General features: G+C 36.6%; 1 protein-coding gene across 1 annotated transcript; it reads right to left on the bottom strand.

Moving 5' to 3' along the window:
* Nucleotides 1-1,964: 1,964 nt before the first annotated feature.
* On the bottom strand, nucleotides 1,965-11,868 carry LOC135679459 (ABC transporter A family member 7-like). The gene is made up of 18 exons (XM_065193238.1): nucleotides 11,401-11,868; nucleotides 10,867-11,218; nucleotides 10,683-10,765; nucleotides 10,453-10,597; nucleotides 8,704-8,823; nucleotides 8,492-8,616; nucleotides 7,223-7,381; nucleotides 6,809-6,971; nucleotides 6,601-6,726; nucleotides 6,407-6,490; nucleotides 5,889-6,250; nucleotides 4,930-5,130; nucleotides 4,428-4,537; nucleotides 4,231-4,315; nucleotides 3,207-3,335; nucleotides 3,008-3,113; nucleotides 2,692-2,780; nucleotides 1,965-2,469 (listed from the first exon to the last, which is right to left on the bottom strand). Exons 1-18 carry the CDS (start codon nucleotides 11,494-11,496, stop codon nucleotides 2,170-2,172), a joined length of 2,835 nt encoding a protein of 944 aa, XP_065049310.1. The 5' UTR covers nucleotides 11,497-11,868; the 3' UTR covers nucleotides 1,965-2,169.
* Between the last annotated feature and the right edge of the window lie 1,097 nt (nucleotides 11,869-12,965).

Raw genomic sequence — 12,965 nt, 5'->3', positions numbered from 1 at the left:
TAAAACCAATTTTTTTTTCCCATAGCTTATGGATATATTTAGAAACTCAAATGTCAAAAAATATTGTAAATCATGTTTTGGTGAAAATAAAATATAAAAAAAGATGGAGAAGATAAGTAAACATCAAACTATTCAAATTCTGAAAAATTCTAGAAATTATCAAAAAATAAATCTCTAAATTAGAAAATATGTTATAGAGGTTTATAGTCAAAATTAAAAATTTTTAAAAAAGTTTTCAATTATAATCGGATGGACCTCTATAATAATTTTTATAATTTAGAAAATATTTTAATTTTTTTTATTTATTCAGTATATGAACAGTTTAGTATCTTTTTATTTTCTCATTTTCAACAAACCATGATAAACGTATGATTCACAAAAATTAACTCATGGTATAGGATATCTTGATTTTGATTGGACCCCAAAATCAGAGTATCGATCTAAAGGAGTTATATAAATCATATAAAATTTTTAGAAAAGCTCTCAATTGCCACCAGATTGGTTGAGATGCCATTACAACATATCCAAAAAATTATATCCATCAATTTTTTTTTAATTTGATTTGTTTTTATAAAATAGTAATGTTCGTGATTAGTCGATCAATGCCATTGTAACGAATGGTGTCACGAATATTGTTGACTCATAAATCGATCCGATTGATTCATTATCGAAGGTCCAGGATTATATCTGTGACATGACGATGAATGAAATTGTAGTGATTGAGATTCCGAGTGTACTGACATACCGATATATGCATCATCATCGGATCTAAAAGACAAAGTCGCCGGCACGGCATTTCAGCACCACACGAATAGAATCTATGATAATGAATGGGACACGAGGAGAATCAAATCAAATCAAATCAATCGATTTTTATACGACTCTTTGATCGCATTCGTCTTCGGTTCGGAGTGGAGAAGCCCTCCTAATCGTACTCTTACCACTTGTATGAGATGGATAGAGTATTTATAGCCGTGACGGAGACTCGCCTGCCCTCCTCCTTCACGCTCTCTCTGCCTCGTCGTCCAAGTTCGATGGACCACGAAAGAATCCATCACATTATTGCTTGTTCGATGGACCACGAAAGGCTTTGGCAGCAAACGCTAATTAATGCGATGCACGGAACACGCACCAACCCCAGAAATATCGTCTTCTTCTTCTTCTCTCGGTCGGTCGACGGTATATACGAAAGTTCCTCTCTCCGACGACGTCCGGTTGGATGGATCAATAAAGTCCGAACGATGCGTCTTCTATATAATATTATATTACTGCAGTTGGATTAATAAAGTCCGATCGACACCTCTATCCACCACCTTTGTCGATAATATCATACTACAAAAGGAAGCAATTATTTGGTCTTTGCTGGCATAGGTTTATATATTGGATTGTGAGGGATGAATGCATGAGAAATGAAGGGGCCGGCCCTGCACATCTGTCTTCTCTCTCTCTCTATGTCTTCCTTCTTCTTGCTTGTTCGTTAGGAAAGGATGCGCACTGGCGTTTGGTGCCGGACAACCACATCATTATCGAAATGACAACCCGACGCATTGACCAACCAAAATATCTCGAGAACGACGTTAAGCAAGCGTCGGTCAACGATGCGAGGCCAGAGCCTCTTCTTCCTGGATTTTTCTTTTGGTGACCGCAACCATTTGGTTGGTGTTGGGTAACACTGCCTATTTGTCTTGGATCGATAACGTTTTAGAGATAGGAGATATTTTACCATCAGATTCAATTATATCATCGTAGAGGGATATATTTTAAGATCATATTTAATTGTATCATAGTCAAATTCAGTTTTAAAGGGATGCTTTACGGTTAGATTCAACTGCCAACCAGCAAAATGTCCAATTTGGAGACTGGTTGCTACCATCTAATACAAATGATAACATGAAAAGAAGCACAGCATAGTATTATTGAAAGGAGTCACGAGAAGATATACATAAAAATAGTGCTGCAGACGATGAAAACTTATTCTACTTCTGAGAATTTCATAATCAACCACAAATATTAATCCACATTCCATGAATTCGTATGCTATCTATCTACATATGGATCATAGAATAATCAAAGCATAAAGGTAAAATAACTTAGCAGCAAGAATTTGTTGAGGAAGTTGGAATACAAAATTATCGAGCAAGGTGATATAGATGGCAGCTGCAGCAAGAATCACGAAAGCACATTCAACGATTGTGCGCCTTTGGCAACTTTGATGAAGACATCCTCCAATGTGGTGTCAGCCAGACCCCATGCGTGAATCGTGAATTTACTCTTTGCGATCTCGACTGCTCGGAAGACATCAGCAATTCTGACCTCCTGCTTGGGCAACTCGAATTTTTGGGTCCCAGAAATATGATATATCTTGTTTGCACTTGGAGATAGCTGCCGAACTAAGCTTTCAACCTCCTCTTCCTCGTTTACGGATGTGGTCATTGTGAAGACATACGATCCACCGTACCTAGCCTTGAGCTGCCATAACACACCAGTGAATGGAAATCTTTTTAGTACATCCTACTCCTTAAACATGGGCTTTGTGTGATATTTCAAACTTGTATTGCCAGGTTAAAATTGTGTTAACAACTTGTTTAACCGATCATGTAGCTCAAACTTTGGCTAACCCAGTAAAAATTGTAAAATCATGTTTTGCAAAAAGCATCAACATCCATGTATAAAAATTGCATATTATCCTACCTCCTTTGGGTTTCCTATGCACTGGAAACCTCCATCAACAAAGATGCCCAGACGATCACACAATACCTCGGCTTCCTCCATGGAGTGTGCTGAAAACAATTAGAAACAATTATTGGCATAGAAATAACTAATAATAAAAATGCAATGAAATTGTTGATTGAATCTGCACTATTGGCACAAGTTAATAGTTAATTTTTGTATTATTTAGGAAAAGACAATATATCAGCTAAAAATGTTTATGCAATAATATATCATAGTCTGTTCTTGCTAGAGCCCAGACTTGACATCAGCAAAAATGTGGTGGAAATATTGATACTTGTGAGTATAATTGCCCGGTCTCTTTTTGCATTCTTCACAACATTCCATAAGTTGTTTCTTGATGCTGGGTCTAGTCCTGTGCTTGGTTCATCCATGTACACAACCTGACATAATATCAAATTGTAAATTTTTCTTATATGATTTTGTTTTATTTGCTATTCAATTTAAAGGTCTAAAATCATCAGCAACACATATACCTTAGGATCACCAATCAGTGAAATTGCGACACTCAGCCTCCTTTTCATTCCACCGCTATATTTTCCAGCTTGTTTATCTCCAACACCACCATAAAACAAATTTACACTCTTCAAAGATTCATCAACGGCCTGTAAGGAAATGAAAAAGGGCATCATAAAACAGAGATGCTGGGAAGTCTTTGTATTTACACAATGCAGGTGCACTCTAAGAAACTTAAATACTCATAGGATACAAATTCATAAATCTAACTACTTCGAGGTCCCATGACCTCGTAACTGCATTTGTTTGAAGGTACAAACATATGTCTAACATTTTTTTTAATCTCTCTCTTGTGATAGTTCTCATCGCTTTCCTCATCATATAAGGAATTCATTCTCATTTCAAGGAACTACTACATTTTTTAAAATAAGCAGGATGCTAGTTCCATACAAAATATTTTCCTTACCTAACTAAAATATTTGATAATGTAGATATTTTACATTGTTTGACCAGGGGAACTTGCTGATAAGCAACACGTAGATGGCTCCATGGAAGAAGACTAAAACAGAAAGGTTCCTTACATAGGAAGCAAATTGATCAATTCAGTTACGACGTGGTACCTTCTTTCATATTCACTTTAAAACTTGCTTGGTTGGACTAATGAACAATCATGTCCAGATATAAGATTTTGTTCAATTACCATTAATAACAAAAACAACATTTGTTTCCCAACCTTTAATTGCTAAATGTTGGTGGAACTCATGAACATTCTCATCATATTGGCCTACTAAAAGCTGCAATATGCATATGTTTAGACACTCCTATTATTACTTTGTTGGAAAAGATCATTACCCCGTGTTTCTGAAGCTGATGAAATAGAAGTTGGCATATAGATCAAGACATAAGCAGCTAAAGTGCATAAGGTGCACCTGAAAATCTATTTAGTTCTCAAAATAATTCTGTATGTAAAGCAGTAAGTAACATATGTCTAAAATCAAAATTTTAACTCGGGTATAAGACACCAGATTGATAATGATGTAATACCTGCAGCAATGCAGCACCTTTAAGGTTTTTCAGTCGACCATAAAATAATAGATGTTCTCTGCCAGTTAATGTCTCCCAAAGCAAGCTGTGCAGTACAATGACGACTAATAAGACTAACAATGGTTCAATTGAAGATGATAATAGTTCTCTTCATGAAACTACTAAAACTGTGAAATCCTAAGATTTGGAGCTCTTACTCATGCTGTGGGCATACACCCATGCTTGTGTAAATTTCGTCCATATTGGTCCTTATGTCCACTCCCTGAACATAAGCAGTGCCGGAGGTCGGTGTAATAAGCCCAATCATCTGTGGATACAGGTGTTAGGACAATTTTTGTATGGTCTAACATATTTTAGAGTCATTCCAATTGAAAAAAAAATTGCAGTCAATCTAAATATCATATAAAAAAACTCTAGATGGATTCTTAAAAGTTTACCTTCTCCAATTCTAAAATTGCCTTTATAGGGACCAAAAAATTCAGCAAAGACAAGTGGAATGAACTTTCTTTTCAAGAAAATGGATTTCATATCACTAACAGAAGAATGTACATGTCAAACAACTGCCAGTTAACTTTTGGAAGAGATGATAAACCCAAGTCTATATAATGCAGTCACTGATGAGGTTAATAACTCTAGGTAAGCATCTCAATGTAATGCGTTCATTTAGAGAAAACCTAAGTGAACAAAGTTGCCACTAACCATATTGATAAAGGTAGTTTTTCCAGCACCATTAGGGCCAAGCATGCCAAAACATTCACCATTAGGTAAAGCAAGAGACAGCCCTCGAACTGCAAGTTTGTCTGGATTTCCATCCCGTCCAGGGTAGACTTTTTTGAGATTATCAGAAATGACTGCATGACTAAAACTGGATTCCAGTAGCAGTTGCTCCACAACTTCTCTCTAACATGAATAAAGGCATTAAATGAATGATGAAAATTAATTAAGGGTTGTCAAAGAAGACAGTTAAATGCAATATTAAGAGACAACACAACCTGCAAGATATAAAAGAAAAATAGCTAGGCTGATCATGACAGCGTATTCCAAAGAATACAAGTAATCAGCAAATAAAATAAGTTGTGGACTAATATTTTTGGACATTTAGATCTTACAAAATCTAAGAAAAGCAATATAATCTAAGATAACTAACCCTTAATTGGATAGCTAGTTCTTGAGTTAATTAGAAATACATAACAATCCAGCATAGGTTTAACTTAAAGAAGATATCCATTTCCTGAGACTTGCGAACTTAATGCATTTTGCCATCACCAATGGTCTGTCTTTACAAAATAGTCAACATATTTTAATACTTCAGGTTCAAGTACCAAGAGTATTTTAATCACTCCTTGAGTTGCTTTCAGTTGAAACTAAAATAATTGTGTAAAATTCAAAATAAAAACTGAGATTTAACAAGCCCTCTTTCTATTAAGCAATCCATAAAAAATATTTTTTTTTCTAAATTTCTGATTCTGCATGGCCTGTCTAATGTGCAAACATTTTAAGACATACATTGAACAGAGGAAGGGTTTGCTTTTCTGGGAAATGAACTTTTTAAATTCTGATCAATTGACATTCAGACAAATTGTTCCTGGCTATTCATATATGAAAACAGAGCACAACAAAATAGTTGACTGGCAATGCTGGCAAATAGTGCAACTTACTTCTTGAGAAACATCAGGTCTCTCCATTTCAACAAAAACTTTGGATCCTTGTCTCTGAAAACTAGGCTTTCTTTGGGATACTGAAGACTTCTTCTGGAAATAGCGTAGAAAAAAAATAGGATCCTTCCTGATTCCACCTCCTATTACCTGATCCAAGTAGAATGCAACTACAAGCAGAACTAGCCACTCAACAAACATTATAATCAACACAGCTTTCATTCCATTTTGACTATCATCTAAATCTCCCCACTTCATACCAGAAGTCCCCATATTATCTCCACTAAAAGAATACTGTGAAAACTCAAATAGCCCACGATACAAGGAAAATCCAGGAACAAGCTCCATGACTAGAATCCAACCTCCTGAAAAATAAAGAAAGCTCCTCTCTGTAATGCTTAGAACTCAAAAGAATAAAAAAACAATCTTCTTCTTGAAATATGATTGAACATAAAATTTCAGGTCAAAATATCTTTAAGATTGTATCATATGAAAGAATTTCATGTGATGTTCTCACTTACTTGGGAAGCTGGTATCTTCAATAAAAAAACGCAAGAGGAACTCTCCCAGTAAGCCAGAACCGAATACATAAATGTAACCAAACACTGCAGCATCAGATTTCATATCATCAAAATGGGTTTCTATATACTTCTATCAGAAGATTTAGCAAGATATATTTCTTTTTATTTCAATCATTTAGTCATTTAATTCTCACCTGTGGCAGTTTTCACAGCAGAAAATAAAGGTGCTATAAGAAAGGCCACCGCTATCTGCAAGTTTATGTAAATGAAATAGAAAACAACTTGTATGCTGTAGTCATTCAATCTGAAAAATTTTAGACCTGAGATGGAGAAAGTTTATCCAATTAAGAAAAAGCTTATTATTTTCATGCACAAACTAATGAAGATGTCAGCTTATGTTACCTATTAGAGAGCCAAATATCACAAAACATATCATGTAGACTGCTGATAGAGAGAAAAAATAAATGTAAGATATGAACCAGTAAGGTCCATCCTTTAGCCCATGCATTTTCATCATGATTCGTAACTTTTGTTGCTTCTCGTAGACAATATATGTGAGAATAACCTACATGAGAAACAAAGCTTTACTTAGCCATGGTTAACAGAATCTTAGAAGAGTAGATTAAGCAAAGGTACTCTGCAGATATTCGTAGAATGAAGTCCATGACATGTGAATAAGCAAACTTCCAAGAAGAGAAATACCACGCAAAGACATGTTGCACCACATAAACTTAGCAGTTTGCACTAAATTTATGGCATACAAGGACATAACTTTAGTATATCTATATTATGCACATTATGTCTTATTAAACTTACTGGGAAAAGTAGCTCGATGATCCACGTGAAGAATAATGGACCAAGAAGTGAAGAAAAGTCAAACCTCCGGTCTGTTCCAGTTTTTGGCATTTCTTTAACAAAATCAAACATTACCATTGCACCAACACCTTTTTGAAACTTCAGGTAGGCATTGGAGGCCTATAAAACACAAAGATGAATGATTTTGTAAAAGATCAAATAATAATGATGTATTCTATATTGATATTAATTCAGGGACAAAAATGAATAAACTAAAAAATTAAATTAGTGTTAGGAGTGATCATCAAGGTGAGCCTCATTTTTATTTTCTTATTGTTTAGACACAAAGCCATAAATAGACAGTTAAATATACATGATGTGAAAAGCACACAAGGCATGCAAAACAGAACTGATAATCCGCTTAACATATGGCCAGTATTGTAAGTTAGCCAACTAGCTCTCTCTAGATTTTCTCCCTCAAATTTCAGGCGAATGATTAAATGGTCTTACAACATATGGACATCCAGTGAAATATTGATCTCATTCATAACTTGGAATACATTAAAAATACACTGAAAAGGTATTTGATGAATAGTATAATCAAAATTAACACCTTACTCAATAGTGAAGAAAGAATAAAATAGAATAATCGAACATAGGGCCAAAAGCAAGGAGTCTGAGCTGTTCGCTTCAGTTAAATACATTAAATTCCATAGAAAACTTATTATGCTTTCCACTATGGAGTTTGAATAACTGCTCAGGTGTCTTACGGTAGGTGCTACACTTTCATTAGTTTCCTTAGGAGTTGGATGCATCTAAGAACAATAATCCAGATAAAATTCTCAAGATGAGGTTGTTTAATATTTATAAATAATTAAAGGTGCCCCATCCAAGGGATAACCACCATTATTATGTAAAAAAACTAACGATAGTTTCTACTTTCTACTACTCCAGTAAACAAAGAAAAAAATAGAGACAATCATAAATGAAGCAATCTTAGTGGAGCAATGAAAATGCAAATATAAAAAGAAAAAAACCCAACTACTCTCCAACTGACACAAAATTGCACACACGCACAACGACTTCATTCTGCCAGTCTGACCTTCTTAATCTTTTAGAATTGTGAGTTTTCATTCTTAGCAAGAAGAAACAAGCAAAAAAGTTCGAGTGACCATGTAGATTTTTTATCATACTTACTCCTGGTATGAGTAGCCAATCAGTTGGTAGAAATTAAAATACCACCAGACAATTTGAAATATCGGAGATTACAAAAGTGGTGAGCATACGTACCGCATTCACTGTGCGAGGAACGCGAACCAATGCAACTTCAACAAAACCAGTGTCATTATTATAGGTTGAGTTGTACCAAATGTTTAAATTGAAACCATTCTCATCAGAATTCAAGAAGTCATAGGCTGCAAGAGAAATCATTATTGGTATAAACAAGCGAAGTCAAACTCCAAGAAAAGAAAAACGAAGACCAAGAACTTTAAGAAGATCACCTGCAATGAACTCATTTGCCTTCCTCTCTGAATTTCCTTGTCGATAACCCTTAAACAACTCATCATTTATCAATGATGAATTATCGCGCCACAAAGTCAAACCTTGAACACACTTTAACCCTATACCGATTTCCAAAAATTAAAGATTCAGAACATAGCATATTTTAGCAAAAGTTTAAAGGTGATGATATAAGCATCTGGAGAATATAACCTCAAACAATCTTGTACCACATCTTTTTAATAATGGTTGTAAACGTTCCAATAAGCATGGATTTTATTATTTGACATTCTGTGCAAAATTTAGAGCCAACCTAGTTTAAGTCAAAAGTCCACACTTTTGTAGGTTTCAGATGTTGAGGCCTAAACAATACTGAAGTTTGCAGAAAGAACATGATGGTAATTTTTCTAAGATTTAATCACAAGAACTAATATTCTAATGCATCTTTGAAATTATTTTTCCACTTTATTAACTCCTTTCCACCAATATCATGTAAAATAATGCACATTGATTTTTATTTCCCTTTACTTTTTCATGATGTGGCTCTTTGACCATCTTCATCTATACTGCAAAAAGACAAGAGAAGAAGATGTACCAACTGTTTGTGGTTCCATTCTTCAAGAGACCTCCCATACATAAATGAGACAGTTGTTTATATACAAGATAAGATTACACTTGTGTTATGATTTTATGATGGTTATAATTTCACAACAAGATAACTCTTTGCCATAAAAAGACTTTTTGTTCCAATTAGACTTTTATCGTATGCGAGTTCATAAGTTATAAATAAAATCCTGCATCAGTGTTATTATTTGTAACTTACGAAACATGATAGAAAACCCAAATAAATTTCTAATGTAGATTGACTTAATTTAATATCTATAACACTTTATTGTGGAAAAAATAACTCAAAACATAAATGGAAGTGTCCATACGTTTTTTTGGTCGTTAGCCAAAACAGGAACTTCAATCGTGCTTCCAAATCTTCATTTCATAGTGATCAAACAGGATATCAAAAAATTCAGAAAACTAATAAATAAATATTGGCATTATGTAGGAAAAACAATGGTCTAATACTAACCTACGGATCATGAACCTAATTACAAATAAGGAGCATAAGTCTATGCATGTTGTGAGGAGATGGTTACATTCATATCTTAGCAAGCGCCAGAAAGCTTGTATATAAGGTTTTTTCTGCTGCTCCTCTAAAGAAGTGTTTGAAAAATTCTTTAATTTCTTTAGACGTCAGTATTTGGCTTGACAAATTTTATACTGTTGAGCATCATGATTCTTCAAATATCTAGGATAGAAAAATTAGATCTTAAAGTTGTATGTTCTTCATTTTGGCACCTAAAAAAAAAAGAGTGAATTGGTGAGAAAGAATTAGTGAGTAACTTGTTTCTTCAGTTTTGAGAAATCAGCAAGACGTTACATACAAGCAATCGACAAGGATATGAAGTAAGCAACACACAAACAATTTTCTTGTCTATATTCTTGGGCACAAGACCTGTCTTTTCTTCTGTTGTATAAAAGAGGAGAAAGTAGAGTGTTCCTCTTTAACATACTATGTGGCTGCTGAGATAAAATTGTTTTCGATATAAACAGAACCACAAAGGTGAGGTTTATAGTTAAGAATTGCAGCATAGTGAAATAATTTAAATAAACCATATCTCAGATAAATTTATAATTTGAAAAGGTGATGCGAAGAAAACTAGGTAGCCTTGTACATAAGCAAGAAAAAAAATCCCTACCTAGCTCAATCGATATGTTGGAGTTTTTAAACGAAACTGGACTTATTGCGTTTGTTGTGCATTGCGGTTGGACTACATAGAAGGGCCTGTCAGAGACAAAAGCTGGTTCAATGAATTGTGTGTTCTCGGTAGGTGTATCCGTCCCCTAAAGATCAAAGAAAGAGTAAAAATGGTTCAAGTGGGTGAGTCAAATATACAAAAAGAAAAAAAACAAGAGAGAAGAATATTACGAGGATGACATTCGACAAACTACTGGGATAATCCGAGAAATTCAACGCAGAGGAAGAGCTTAGAAACAGACTCTGCGCTAGACCTATCAATGATGAATCAAGTTCAGAGTTATTCATTCGTAGCAGATCGTTGCTTGATGGCATCAACCAAAAGAGACAAATTCATCGGGTGAGCATCACATACTTTGCGCGAGGGATCGGTTACCGCCAGTGAGGAGCACTGCCGCGGGACAGGACTGGGAAGCTCTGCAGGACTCATCGGGCAAGTCGGCAGATAGAGAAAAGTCAGTTCTGACGGCGCGATACTGGGGGCGAGGAACTTGGATGAGAGCGGACCACTCAGGTGGGCTTGAAATGGGGCAAGTGGCGACCTGGTCCAGCGTCGAGTACTGGAGGCCGCAGTCGCCTCCCTGGCACCCGCATTGGAACTTATCCTTGTTCAGCTCGTTGTTGATCACTCGCTGAATGAGGACGATCAGGACGCAGATAAAGATGGGGAACGCGACGATCCCGATGTTGGTCTTCAGGTTCCGCTTCTGCGGGGTTTGGAAGAGCACATGAGTACAGTAATCAGTTAATTAAAAGACTTGCATGATCCAAAGAAAGAAAGAAGAAAAAGAACATAAGACAAAACCGTTGATCGAATTGCAATCCATTTCATGACTTGATTCTTTATTCATCCCCGAGAGATAGAGAGAGAGAGAGAGAGAGGCGAAACCTGGAAGGTGAGATTCTTGCGAAGGAGAGCATTGGCTTGGGTGAAGAAGCTGGCGGGGCGGCGAGAGGAAGAGGCGGCGGAGGAGATTGACTCCATCTACTGTTTCTTCTCTCCTCCTCCTTCACGCCCGCGAAAGGGAGTGATAAACCATGTTAATTTTTAGTTGGGTTAGGGTTGTTCTTCCCTCGTGGTCTCTGCTCTGATCCTTGCGTGTTTCGGTTCTCGATGATGACTTTTATAGCCGCGACTCTCTCCGAGACCGAGAGGGAAATTTCTCAGAACAACCTGCAGAAGCAAGCGAGGACCAATGAAAGATTGGGGGCAAGACCGGACGGTGGCAGCTCGAAGTTGGATTTTGGGGCTTTGGTATTATCAACCTTGTGGATGTCGGATTGTGATGTGGGTCACATCGCAACCACGTGACGGCAGCAGCAAAATAAAAATAACGATGATGATAGATGGGAGTTTTGTTCTCGTCCTCCCGGCGAAAACTCCACGCCGGGAACCAATGGCCGTGAGACCGCAGAAATTTCCGAGATGGTAGGGGGTTTGGACTGGGTGACGAGTTGTGATGTTTCATGACATCTACTTCGTTCGATACCATCATCTCCAGTATCGCTCGCTCGTCATTCCGTTATAACGACAAGTTAAACGCTACGGCACCTCTCAGACCAGTCATACATTCATTTGATGTTGCAATCACGACCGATTAAGAGGTTCCACCCTCATATATCATCATCAACGTGCTTATCCAAATCTCGGTGCCTAACATATGTAAGGCGTTCAAATAAGAACAGTCCATCGAGCATTGCCTTCTTCTTCACCGGCGGTACAGTATAATGCCACGTTTCAGCTTCGAAACAGCCACAGATTTGTTCCGTTCGGTTTATTTCTAGTGGACTGTGTTCTTCGGAGAGGGTGTAGTCTTCTGAAAACGACGACGATAAACACTATTATCACCAAAAGTCAACTGGTTGCAACCTATCGCACGTTGCGGCCTCAAAACGCAATTTAGAAGTCAAAGTAACCCAACCTGTGGGACGTCCAACTCTTTCCTTGTAGCTATAAAACATCCTGGACATAAGCTCGAGTAAAGTAAGTGAGATATTCAAAGTTTGACGTCCAATTCCTCGTGCACACCAGTTTGAATATTCGGCGCTCATATGCTTAGAATGACTAACCAGCAGTACTAACTTGGCCACGAAGCATCGAATGTATCCCATGAGCTCATGATGGCTGACACAGTGAGATACAAGTCAACCATATGTATCCAAAATCCTGTACACACGCAACTCTACCAATGTGAAAACCAACTGCTACGTTCAAAATCAAGAACCAATCAAGAACGAGTCTAAGCTACACACATCACTCCAGTTTCAAGGTCGGAGTATTTTTGAACGCAAGTCACTAACTTCTCCTCCAAGAATCAAATCTGCTAACTTTGATGAGCTGAGTTTAAGTGATGATGAAGAGTTATCTCTCACGCCTTCATACGATCATAGAACAAAGAAGTCAAACTACAGCGGAGCACAAGCCATCATCTTTCATGGTTTTGTGTAACAAGA

This window comes from Musa acuminata, chromosome BXJ1-7 (genome assembly GCF_036884655.1).
Source record: "Musa acuminata AAA Group cultivar baxijiao chromosome BXJ1-7, Cavendish_Baxijiao_AAA, whole genome shotgun sequence".
Taxonomy (NCBI): domain Eukaryota; kingdom Viridiplantae; phylum Streptophyta; class Magnoliopsida; order Zingiberales; family Musaceae; genus Musa; species Musa acuminata.
This window is presented reverse-complemented; position numbering and strand designations above follow the sequence as displayed.

Bases quoted from the DNA above. Each gene is read 5' to 3' on its own strand.
- LOC135679459 (XM_065193238.1), bottom strand. From the start codon at position 11,496: ATGGAGTCAATCTCCTCCGCCGCCTCTTCCTCTCGCCGCCCCGCCAGC. The intron at 8,824-10,452 runs GTAGGGATTTTT...AAATCGGTATAG, and splicing joins CAACATATCGATTGAGCTAG to GGTTAAAGTGTGTTCAAGGT. The intron at 2,470-2,691 runs GTAGGATAATAT...GTGTTATGGCAG, and splicing joins GCATAGGAAACCCAAAGGAG to CTCAAGGCTAGGTACGGTGG.